Below are 13,561 nucleotides of genomic sequence, written 5' to 3'. Positions count from 1 at the left end.
GAGATCAACTAATCTAAATAAAGAACCTCAAATTTAAAGTCCATAGTTAAGAGTTACATGGATAAATTCTTGCTTGGGTTTGTTAACCACAAATGGCACAAACTCTAGTTAGAAATATAAAATCCCATTGCCCCCTGTCTTTGTCACCCATCCGAAATAAGAGTTCTAATAAAGAATAACTTTGTAGAATATCTCATGTTCTAGCCTTCCAAGATTTTCTGCAATAAAAATTAGGGCAGAAAGGAATAGTAATGATACGCTTTCCTCAATCAGGTTTAGTAGGATGACATTGTCCCCTTAGATATACTTTCCTATTCCATCATTAAAGAGTAATTCCTTTACATAAGGATAGTTAACAGTTATTTACTAGGCAATTAGAACCCCAAATGACTTACGAATATAGTTAACAATTATTTTAAGTTGAGTGTCAAATCATGCTAATATATATTTTAAATACAAAATTAATTCAGGGGGAGGTAATGTATGATGAAGGAATGCTAGACTTGGAGTTGGGTGGAAAACAGAGTACAGACTATTGCTAACTTTCTGCGACCTACAGAATACAGATTTGATCTCGATGTTATTGTATTCTAAAACTTTTTAAAAAGTCTTTGTCGTTGTCCAAAAAAGAGGGCACAACTCATTGGCAAGGTATGTAAGGTGCTGTCTGATGGAAACCTAACTTCCCTTCCAGCCTTGTCCACCACTATACTTCAATACCTCTCTCCCTCATCTCCACCGTCTCTCCTTCTCCATGGGCTTTTCCTTTTGACTTTACAGACTGTACAGTACTGCGTGCTGCTTGAATGATTCTGCATTGACTCATAAATGACTCATTTTTGAAACACTAATGTGTTTCCCAAAGGAGTTATTTGGAAAGTTTACTGGTTTATTTGGGGGAAGAAAGGTCTGTGGATATTGAGTTAGTAAATCTAATTGTACTACTAATTTATAGAACTGCTTCCCTTCCTTTTCTTCTGATTACCTCTCCTCGCATTACACAAAAATCCCTTTTCAGACATTAATAAATAGAATGTTAGTTCACTTTCACTGGGATTCTGAATTATAGTGATAATATTCCATATGTAAAATAGCGTAGGTTGCTAGTATTATTTGCAATCACTTCATGTTCTAAATCCTGTCTCCCGATATTCATGGATATTGAACAAACCCCTCATGAGAGGAACAGTAAAAGAAAGGCGGAAATAACAGTGAAAGAGAGGCCTGCCCAGATGTGTCAAGACAGCGTGTTTCTGCCACTTTCCTCACTATGTATTCTTGGAAATCTTTGAGCCTGACACCAGCAAAAGCATCTTGCATCAGATTCTTCGATTCTAAGTAGGGCTTTGCTGTCACCTCAGATTTAAAGGAAAGTCTAGTACAGTTTCAATTAGCCTGTGCCTCATCACAACAGATATTTACCAAAAAAAATTGTCTCTTTAACAATTTCAATGCAGATTGTACAGTTTTTACAACTTTGCCATTGAGAATGAATAATATATGATGAAGTTACATAAGAGATTAATACATATTTTGGTTTTAAGAGTTGCTCTGACCCTCATACAGTGTCAGCGGTTAAATTAAGTAATATGATAGAGAAGATGTAATGTAACTATAAAACCAAAATTATAGAAGTTGTCAAATTGTGGTATTGTGATTTTTGTTTGCTTGTATTTACATTGTACCATTCAATGAGTTGTTTTTCAATTACAGTTGGCATACAATAGTATATTAGTTTCAGCTGTACAGTGTAGTGATTACAGATCTGTATAACTCACAAAGTAATCACCCCACTAAATCCGGTACCCCTCTTCCCCCTTATATATTGATTTCAACATTATTAACTATTTTCCTTATGCTACACTTTACATCTTCAAGTCTATTTTGCAACTATCCATTTGTACTTCTTAATCCCTTTGCTCTTTTCCCCCATACCTCCAAACCCCGCTCTCATCTAGTATTCCTTAAAATATTGTGTCTATGAGTTTATTTCCGTTGTTGTTTTTGTTCTTTAGATTCCACATGTACATGAAATCTTGTGATATTTGTCTTTCTCTGACTTATTTCATTCAGTGCAATACCATCTAGGGTCCATCAAGGCAGTATCTTTTTCCATCCTCTTCTTTTTAGTCTGTATGTGTCTTTTAATCTAAAGTGAGTCTCTAGTAGGCAACATATGTAGGGGTCTTGTTTTCTTATCCATTCAGCCACTCTATCTTTTGGTTGGAGCACTTAATTCTTTTCCATTTGAGGTACTTGTTGACAGGAATGTAGTTATTACCATTCTTTGTGTTTTTGATACATGTTTTTTCTTCTTAAAGAAGTTCCTCCAACATCTCCTGTGATATTGGCTTGGTGTTGCTGGGAAGCTCTTCACCTGTCCTTTGACTTGAAATGACAGCTTTGCTGGATAAAGTATTCTTAGTTGTAGATCCTGAGTTTTCATCATGTTGAGTATTTTGTGCCAACTCCTTCTATCCTGAACAGTTTCTTTTGAGAAACTGGCTGCCAGTCTATGGGTGCTCCCTTGCAGGTAACTAACCGCTTTTCTCTTGCTGCTTTTAAGAGTCTTTCTTTATATTTAACCTTTGGCATTTTAATTGTAATGTGTCTTGCTGTGGGCCTCTTTGGGTTCAACTTTTTTGGGACTCTTTGAGCTTCCAGGGGTTATCTATTTCCTTCACCAGATTAGGGAAGTTTTCCATCATTATTTCTTCAAATTGCTCTTCAACATCTAGTTTTCCTTCTGGAACCCCTATGACATGGATATTTTTATCTTTAATAGTGTCCCATAGACTCCTTAAATTATTTTTATAGTCTTGGCTTCTTTTTTCTTGCCATTCTGATTGAGTGTCCTTGACTTTGCCATCCGCTATATAGGTCATTTGATCCTCTTCTTTATTTCACTTTGTTTATTCCATTTAATATACTTCTCATCTCAGGTAATGTGTTCTTCATTTCTGACTGGTTCCCTTTTATAATTTCCATTTCTATTTTTATGGGTTTTTTTTTTATCTTTGTTAAAGTTCTCACTGAATTCCTCTACACTTTCCCAAAAGTTAATTGAACATCTTTATAACCAGTGTTTTGAACTCTGCATCTGTTAGATTGTTTGACCTCATTATTTCTGGATCTCTGTTCTGCTCTCTCTTATGGTTTCTGCTTCTTTGTCTCCCCATTTGGCTGCTTTTCTGTGTCTATGTACTAAGCAAAGCTCTTAAGTCTCCTGGTCTTATTAGTGTGGCTTTGTGCGGTAGGTGTTCAGTGACACAGTCCTGAGAGGGGTTCAGCGGCAGGCCCAGTTTAGCCCTATCCTGTGCCCCTCGGGGGCCACCTGTTAAGATTCAGCGAGCAATCCGCAGATGCTAAACTTATAGTTGCCTCAAGAGGACACACCAAAAACTGAAGTCAGCTGCCACTAGTGTGAGTCTTGGCGCTGCTCAGCAAGGAGCACTGGGCTCACTGAGGACACAACTGGATGTGGCTTGGGTGGGGCCACAGGTTTGGAGAGGTGGAATTTCAGGGACTCCTCTGGGCTGAGCGACCTCTGTTATTCAGTTCGATGACCTCTCTCAGCTATGGTGGCATTGAGTCCACACACTAGGAGTGGGGAGGACTCAACAGAGGAACAGTGGATACTGCCAACACTTCTGCCTGGGAGAAAGCCTTGCCTCTGGTACCCTTGCTCCAACAATTCAGTGTCCCCCGTAAGTCCCTGCTGACCCCGTGCAGCCAACCCAGTGCTGGTACTCAGAGCGAGCAGGTCTGTCGACACTAAATTTAATCTGCTGTTTACTAGGGTGAACAGCCCAAATTAATAAGAATAGCGGAAATATTCTGATTAGGAAAATAAAGCTTATCCTTATTTGTTTTAAATATCACGCTGTATTCATTGTTAACTCTGTTTTAAAAAATTTTAACATGATCAAATATTTGAAGCTATTCATTAGAATATAAGAAATCATGTATTAGCTATTAAAAATCTCAGTCATTTACACTGCTATAATTTAAAATTTTTCAAAGCATACTTTTTATATACATACCTCTTCTGTGCAGCTACCTGAGAACTGTATTAAAAAGGAGAAAATAAAAATCTTAGAATTTCAAATAAGTCAAAGCCACCAGAGTTCTTTTGGGGCAAGTTTCAAGATTAGCTTTGTTGAATGCTGATTAATTAGAAGGCACTTAATTTAAACAAAATGAAACTGCTAACTATGTTTACAAGTCAGTTTGGGTCCTAACTGCCTAATAAATAATTGTTAAGTATCCTTATGTAAAAGAGTTATGATAAATGAACAGGAAAGTATTATTACATTCAGGGAGACAATGTCATCCTCATACTGTTTGACTATAAAAACACTATAAAGAAGTTAAAGGTTTCTTTGTACTCACCCCCTTATAAAGTTAAATCCATGTGCACAGACCAAAAGGTTTCCATAGGCATCAACTTTCAAAAGATTTCCATATAGTGTATCAAAGACAAGTCCCCTATGTGAAAATGAAGAAGACAGCAATAAGCAAAGTAATACAGGCAATTATCTTATTTAGTATTACTCAACCACCATGAACCAACTTTATCTTATTCAAACTTTATGGCAACTCAAGTTATGTCCCAAAACAATATAATCCCAGAGGCTAAAATGAGTAAATGAAATCTTAAAAACTAATCCCAGAGCAACTAAAAAATATTTTCTCTGTTCAGATTAATAATCACAACTGCTTTCTTAAGGAATAAGAGCTTAATCAGACAAGGTATAAACTATAATTCCTCTTAATACAGCTAGTTCCATTCTAAAACAGTCTTAATTTCCTTGACAACTGAGCTGGCTTATATTTCCCTCTATCAGATGTTGTATATGGAACATATATGATAATGGCATTTAAAAAAAAAAAATCATCTTTCTTAATCTTAAACGCAAACTACCAAGAAGGTAGTTACCAAGTTAAGTGTATCAGCAAAACATTTAACTGCTCTCCAACAACCAAAGGTAGGTGCACTGGTGATTGATTACTGCCCACCAGTTTTAATAATCCCTTTTCTCTTCCATATATGGATCTTCTTCAATAACAATAAACTAAGTTCAATTCAAGAACAAAAAAGATATGGTGTACATGAAAAATCTTGGTAATTTAAGAATCAATACCAATCGCCCTCCCTCAGAAAAAAAGAAAAACCATGAAATACCTTTTTATTTTTATTTTTTGATTAAAGATGAATTTGGAATTATCAATTTTGGGAATAGAGAAAGGGTTCTTAATAAAAAATATATATATTGAAAAATTACCTGGTAGGGAATGTAGAATCATAAGCAAAGCTGAGCAGCTCCTGAGGATACCCAATAGAAACTAATCTCTCCACAGTAAGCTCAAAGCCAAGAGACTCATACTCCGGAGATTTGTACACTGCACAAAGAAGAGGTTCTCATGAAAAGAACAGCCAATTAAAACAGAAGGCAAATGAATGAATTTCTACTCTCCCATTTCTTTCCTCCTCCTAAATCTGCCGTTTTCCTTCTGTTCCCTCAAACTCCATGTTTTGTGCTGCCCTGAGTAAACTCTGAACTCAACTGTTAGTCTCTGGAAATAGGTCATATTATAGGAGCAGCAGCAACAAATAAATTATCAGACATTTCAGAATAGTTCTTCCATTCTTAAGAACCTTAATCCAAATATTTTTTTCTACTTTATCCTTTCTTTCATGCCCACAATCTAAAGGGAGAGCATAATACTAATACACATGGCTGTGATATTAACTATGAGAGTAACAGTAAACAGAAAACTAGGTAGAGAGGTCTGTCCGTGTTGAAGCCTTCATGGATGCGCACAACTAGTGTAAGAACCCTTCAAAATGAGCTTTTTAAAAAAACCAGTCTGGGAGTTGCAGGTAGGTGAATAAGGGGAAGGGATTGATAAGTACAAATTGGCAGTTACAAAATAGTCATGGGGATATAAAGTATTGTTTAAGGAATATAGTTAATAATATTGAATTAACTATGTATGGTGTCAGACAGGTAGATTTATCATGGTGATCACTTTGTAAGTTATATAAATGTTGTATAAATTGCCAACTTGTACACCCAAAACTAATATAATACTGTATGTATTATAATATTGTATAATTGCAATTTAAAAATAAAAAATTACTGAAAAATTTTTTAAAAGAGTAAGAAGAACAGTCTATTTTTGGAATTCTTATTTGGCTTGGTAGTTGCTTTACAGTTCAGTATAATTCTATTTGTCAGAATTAACTTATTTTCTTATCAGCTCTAACAACATTATAGCCATCAAAATTGCATTTTATAAGTTATTACTGCAAAAATCAACCATAAAAAGACATGTCTGAGAAAACCTGGATAGGAACTGGGAGTCAGACATTAAAGAATTATGACTCATTTTATTAGACACAATTATGGAAAGATTGGGATGTGCAAGGGTATGCATAAAATATATATACATATTCTTATCTGCCAACGAAGCATACTTTTATAGGTGAAATAAAATGAACTTTGGAATATGGGAGTTTCTCTCTCCTATTGTATATGTCTGAAATTTTCTATAATGAAAACTTTTTAGAATCATCACTGCAGTTCAGCATAAACAAACGGTTGCTCCTTTAATTACATATCTTCCAAATGAAATATTAGGTAAGCATCCTTCCATCAGTCTCTAGGAGTGAGTTAAGCTACATTAAAAATAATAAAAATAAAAAAAAAGATCTGCAATCTTGCTAAATGCCAAGTGAGGTAAAAAAAATCTATTGTTCTTATAGTCTCAAAATAATGCAACTAATATTATTACATTATTATAGTTCTCCTATCTATGACTAACATATGTAGCCTATGCTCAAACTGATTTTTTTCATTGCAATTAGTCTGCCTATCCAAGTTAATGCTAATATTTTAATGGACCAGTAGTGGGTCCATGGACTGGACTGGGTGGCACAGCAGGAAGTGAGCAGCAGGCAAGTGAGCACTGCTTCATCTGTGTTTGCAGCCGCTCCCCAGTGCTCACGTCACCGCCTCAGCTCCACCTCAGATCATCAGGCATTAGATTCTCATAGGTGCACCAGTCCCTGGTGCCAAAAAGGTTGGGGACCGCTACTTTAGAATATTTCTGAAAATACATAAAAGAAACCAGTAATACTGGTTGCTGCCACAGAAGGGAGATGAATGGCTAAGACTTTCACGTACTTTCTTTTGCACCGTTAAAACTGGTAACGTGTTAATGTATTTACCTATTTTTTAAATTAAATTAAAATTTTAAATAAAGTGTTCAAAGTACTTTAATAAACACTTGTCATATTTTAAAAGCCTATAATTTTTAAAGTCCTTTAGGAGATGCTTAAGTCTCATCTCATCTGAACAACGCCAAAAAATGCTGTGGTTTCTTCTGTCACTTTAGGATTAATAATAATTTAATACTAATGCTAACCTCAGTAACATTTTCAAAACTGGCTATATTTTTTTCCTCCCCTCAAGTCCATCCCCATCCTCACCTCTTCCTCCTAAAAATTTTTTTGAAGCCTCAAGTATAAAAAGTCCTAAATATAGATGATATACAGTGGTAAAGTAAGTGTTATACATTCAGATACACTAACAGAAGAACAGGTGTATTATCATAAAAGCAGGAAAGCTTGGTACCTATTGATGTCAATTTGAAGTATTTTGAAAATAAAAAATAACATCTCTCACCGCACCCAATGCTTCCACACCAATTGAAATAACAGTTTAACAAAATTTCCATGAAACAAAAATTACTTCTCTATCCTACGGAGCCCCACTTACTTCAAACAAGAGAGCTAATGAAACAAAATTCCATTACAGCTAACTAATTTGGACAATCCATTGACTCTTATATGATATGGCCCATATAAAGTGTTTTCAATTATTAATTTTTCAGAAGGATAGTTTGTTGGATATGTCTTGAGAATGGGATACAAAAAAACAAACCTCAATCACCCCCATCCAGGCTAACCTCTAAATGACCGATTTTCCCTAGTTAGAGAATCAGGTAATCACAGAGTGATTAAAACTCATGTCTATGAGATAATTTGGAATGAAACCCAAATCAATTCAGAATTTTTAGTGAAAAAAAAATACAGAAGGGAAAAATCTCAAATCCCCATTTTGCAAGGACAAACCCTAGAAAAGCAGAAAATAAAACACTATACACTTGCCACATTGTGTTTATTCCAGGGCAGAACTCCCCAAGTGTTCAACTGAGGTGACTTTCTACCTACAGAAATAAATACTTTAAATTTCCTTTCTCTCAATGAGTTTAAGGTTCTTCTCAAATGTACAACGTAGTTTCCTCATTTGCTGGCCTGAAGTTATATAGCAGCTACAAATATCAGCCGAAATCAGAATTCAGGTCTCCTTGATTCTCATCCAAAGCTCTTTGTGACAGGGTACACTACACTACTGCTGTTAAAAATGAATTTCTAGATTACATAGACCATCAAAACTTAAGTTCGGGTGTTGAAACCCACTACTATCTCTTCAATTTCTTTCAACTAGTCCAAAATAAATTGCTCTAGTCACAGGTGGGAATGGATTTAGCAAAGAGCGTCCAAGTTCCACTTTGACAACACTATCTATTTCACTAAGCTCTATATTAATCAGTAAGAACTATGAGCTATTGACATTTTCTCATAAGCTTCCCGGATAATCATTTCAGTAACATGAACTCCCAGGTCATTAAATCATCTGCTAGAGAGTTATACAGTACAACTAGGGCTGGAGAAGCAGACTTGCAGCTGCAGAAAGCACAAGTTAGATTTTTTGTTCCAAGTGCCTTTTGGGAATAATCACAATTTGTTCTGACCTAGTGGCAAAAATGACCATTTCCTGAAGCTATAAAGAATGTTATTCCTTAAAAAATAAGCAAATAAATAAAAAGTAAAATTCCTCTTTTAAACAACCAGGCCCTTCAAAGCCATTCTTGAAATATGTAGAGAACCACACATGACCTCAGACTATAGAGCTCTATGCCTCTCCACAGCTGCAAAGACTATCTAATTTCAATTTCTCTCACAAGCTGGCAAGTAAATGATGCATAGTTTTGAGCTCAATTCTTACAACTGACCTTCTAAAACATAGCTAATAGCTTCAGAGTAAACTAACCTCACACATGCATTTTTTATTTCTTCCTCAAGAAAGTCCTCAGGCCTATCCTAATTTACCCAATATCCAAAGACAAAGCAAAAAGTTATTTCAAGGGCCAGAGTCCAAAAAAGAAGACTGCTTCAGCCATTAGAGCAGCACGCACTGTTCTCAGGTTACGTAACTAGCCTATAAAGAGAACAACCAAAGCTTTGAAAGGTGAAGCTACTGAGAGCATTTAAAGATATTCTTTATTCCATCTACAAGGAAAAAACAAGTATCAAAAAATATCAACTGCATGTTGTGGGGATGAAAGTTGTGGGCTCTGTTTTGAGGAGATGCTGTTCATTCAAGATAGAACCTAAGTTAGAGGAGTCAGTGCCTTTGGAACAAGCCACTTTCTGCAGGGAAGTATGGTTTCTCATGCACTTTTTAACCTTTGCCACCATGTCACACTGTGGTAGTAGTTTACGGATTTTAGAAAAAAAGAAAGGGCACACCTCTACAGAGGTTTCAGCCTAGCAGAGTGCTGCGGCCAAAATGAGAACTCACATGAGGCAGACGCAGAGTGTGTCACTCCAGTCTTGAAGGAAATTACACAGGCTCTCCCATTAACAACAACAACAACAACAACAACACAAAGCGGGGCTTCTGGTTGAGATGGTGTAGCTTAACACTGTGCTTGCCTCCTCTCACGACCACATCAAAATTACAACTACAGAACAAACGTCATTGAGAAATCACCTAAGGTTTAGCTGAACAGACGTCCTATAACTAAGGATATACAGGAGAAGCCATGACAAGACTGATGAAAAACTGCAAGGAAAAAAAGAGAAAAGAACTATGTTGCTGCTGATTAATTTTTTTTAAAAGCAACAAAACAAAAACCAAAATCTGGTTTTAAAACTGTTGTGATGGGCTGGAACAAAAAGATACCATTTGGAAATTCATATTTATAGGAGTTACCGACCACCCTCCTATTCAGAAGCCTCTGACCATCGCTAAAATTCATGTAATTGGCCATAACAAAACAAGGGTATTGAGCCTAAGTACTGTGCATTACGTACTTTTCTGGCACCCTGGGCCTGGAATACTAGCCAAGTCTGATCCTGAAATGTTAAGTCAAAGGAAAAAAAAATTTAATTTATTTGTCTTAGTTTATTTTCTCTAGCATATTTCAGGTTTATACGATAGAAACTGAATGCAGCTGGTAAAAAGTATTTAAAATTCACTCACAGTAAAACAGACTAAATAAAGATTACAAAAATCCAGAGCCATCTCATCTTGCTTTTAAGTACCCATTTAAACTAAGTCTACCTGTACTTTACTACTTTTCTACTCTTCTAACACCCAGATTTGTCATTTTAACATAGACAAAACCAACATCATGCTGCTAAAAATCTAACGAGATGTCTAAATGTGGAACAGAAGGAAAATTTTATTTAGATTCGGTCAGTGGATTATTTGCCCTCAGTAAGCAGAGTCATATTATTCTTTCATATAGTTAGAAACTACCCAGTCTAGTAAAATGACTGACTCAAAGATACATGAAGAACCCTTGAAGATATTGACACTTTAGACAAACTTAATGGAAAAATAAATCGTTTTGCATTGTAAATGATTCCCTACAGACATATATAGGCTTTTGAAAACATATGGTTAGACTCCTCCAACTTCTGGATTTTTTTGTGAAAGGGAGATAGTACTAAAGAGCAGAAACTAAATATAACGTCTAAAAGCCATAAAAACGTCACAACTAAGAGAAACCACTACCACTGATCACTATGAAAAACAAAAATCCAACTCAACCACCTAAGAATAGTTGTTTGCTTTTATGCTATAAATGAGATCAATATCAAAGTTCTCAGGTTATTTAGGCTATGCAATATTGGTTTTCTGAGACTAGAAGATATTTCATTAAAAAAATTTAAAAATCTTTCCAATTCTCATATAAACAGATACCAGAGGACTTTTTCCACTTTTCGAAACTATTAGAAAACCCTAACACAACAACATAGACATAATCATAAATTTTATCTCTAATCCAAGAAATCACAAATGATCTAAAAAAAGATTGAAAATTTCTTAAAAGTCTCAATTTTAATTTACTTAAAATACAGAAAGCTGGATATCATGCAATACTTTTAGAAATATAAAATAAAACTAACTCCCAAATGGCTAGATATGTAAATAAGTGAACTAGAGTTTGAAAGACCGCCAATTTCAATTCATTACAAAAGCAAAATTAAATGGTAATTAAGAGATTTACTTGTTTAAAAAATTACTAAGAGTATTAGAAGAATGTCTATTTTAAAATAAAATGAAAAAAAATTACCTAAATTTTTTTCCCCTCTGAGATCCTGTGCACCAGAGGTCCCCAACCTTTTTGGCACCAGGGACCAGGGCTCCTATGACAATCTTAATACCTGATGATATGAGGTGGAGCTGAGGCGGTGATGCTAGCTAGGGCTGGCAGTAGCTGCAAATACAGATAAAGCTTCACTTGCTGGCCCGCTGCTCACCTTCTGCTGTGTGGCCCTGTTCCTAACAAGCCATAGACTGCTACTGGTCTGTGGTCCGGGGTTTGGGGACCCCTGCTGTACACTTTTTAGGAATCTATATTTAGAGTATTATTTTCAATCTGAAAGAGGAAAACGTAAAATTATTGAGATAATAACTTTTAAAATTCTCTTTAACCAAATTTAAAAAACTGAAATAGCTAATACATAATATTTCCCCCAAAATAAGAACAGATCATTGCACTCAACTGCCTGTATAACAGTTAGAGTAATATAAGAAACATGTCATGTTTACTGTGTTACTAGGTATAGCTGGCTCTCCATATCTATGGGTTTTGCATATGCAGATTCAATAAACCACAGACTGAATTATTCAGAAAAAATACAAAAATCCCAGAAAGTTCCAAACAGCAAAACTTGAATTTGCCACACGCCAAACACTACACTAAATCCACAAGAATGAAGTGATGTGCAGGCATATCCTGCTGTAACCTATACACAAATATAGGTTATACGCAAACACGACACCATTAAATAAAGGTCTTGAGCATCTTTGAATTTGGGTATCCATGGGGATTCCTGGAACCAGTCCCCCACAGATACCAAGAGACAACTGTACTAGATGCTGAGAAAAAAATAATGATAATGACTCGTGGTCCTTGGCCCGAAGGAGCTCATAGTGCACTACAGAAATAATCAGATATTTATAATAAATTTTATAAGATCAATAACATAATGTAACTTGATTAAGGAGATGTAGAGGGACAGAAAAGGGGTCAATTAACCCAGCTCAGGAAGTCTTAAAACTATGTATGATTTATTCAGGTTTATACAGACAATTCATTTTATAACTAGTATCTCAAGATATTACTATAAAGTTTACAAGACAAAATTTCTGAGATTCGCATTGAGGTAATATGTTCCAAACACCTATGTGAGGGTCAGGGGGAGGCAGTTACTTGGTTGTAGCTGACTTCCCTGTGGGAATGAAAGCCAAATGTTGCCAACTATGTGATAACAACCAGCCTAGATTTTTACTTGTATTCTCCCAATTTTTAAGTACTGACTTCATTTTTAAAACTAACAAACTCTATTTGAGCCAAACTATGGTCCAGGGTCTGAGTTAGGTCCATGGTCTGAGTAAGTTCCGTGGGCCAACCAGTGTGCAACCTCCAGTGCACATTTTAGGTATTAGGTCTAATACTTCCACATAAGTACTCCCATCTAACTGAAATGTTTTGAGTGTCCTCTTTGATAAATCTTAAAAAAGTAAATAAAATTTAGGTACTAAATGAATTGGAAATCCAGGTGGAAATAAATTCATTCTTAAATAACCAACAGATTATGTACTAATAATTCTATGCATGTCAAGGGAAAATTGAGGGGGTGGATAAAAAATAGGAAATACAGGAACCTTTATGTAGTTTGATCCCCTTACTACAATGTCATAACAATTATGCCATAACAACTGTAATTATCTGAATATGATTCCTCCTCATTACTGTCAAACCAAACAAATGTTCCCAATCACTGAAAGAATCCTAATCACCTCATCATCTGCCAGGTAACAGATTATTAGAGTTCCATGGTCCAATAGGTTTTTATCCATAAGGTTTAACCTAAATCTTTGCTATACAGTTTGATTCCATTATCGTTTGTCCTTTTCTCAGTGGCCATTATCCCCACGATAAAGCAAATATTCAAAGAACATATAAGCAGAAAAGAGGTAATGAAACGATGGTAGCTATTATGTTAGGACTATTTTGAAAAGAAGTTTATTTATCTGTTGAAAACAGCCCATGATATTAAAAAAAATATTCACTTTAGTAATTTTACTGATGCCACTAATAATATGGTGTTACATGCTGTTGAGTCAGCTCTAGCTCCAGGTCGCCCTATGAATGAGTAATGTCCACAATGTCCTGTCCTCAACAGTTCTGC

At 35.5% G+C, this 13,561-nt stretch overlaps 1 protein-coding gene across 1 annotated transcript in view; it reads right to left on the bottom strand.

The window, feature by feature from the left end:
* NT5C2 (5'-nucleotidase, cytosolic II) overlaps positions 1–13,561 on the bottom strand; it is a 76,097-nt gene that overhangs the window by 13,409 nt on the left and 49,127 nt on the right. The window contains exons 4-6 of the mRNA XM_025039140.1: positions 5,286–5,403; positions 4,393–4,488; positions 4,044–4,067 (exon numbers count right to left, since the gene is read on the bottom strand). Coding sequence (XP_024894908.1) covers positions 4,044–4,067; positions 4,393–4,488; positions 5,286–5,403 — 238 coding nt within the window. The remainder of the gene's footprint in view (positions 1–4,043; positions 4,068–4,392; positions 4,489–5,285; positions 5,404–13,561) is intronic.

This window comes from Pteropus alecto, unplaced genomic scaffold (genome assembly GCF_000325575.1).
Source record: "Pteropus alecto unplaced genomic scaffold, ASM32557v1 scaffold177, whole genome shotgun sequence".
Classification (NCBI taxonomy): Eukaryota; Metazoa; Chordata; class Mammalia; order Chiroptera; family Pteropodidae; genus Pteropus; species Pteropus alecto.
Note: the sequence above shows the minus strand (reverse complement) of the source record. Positions and strands in the feature narration are given on the sequence as shown.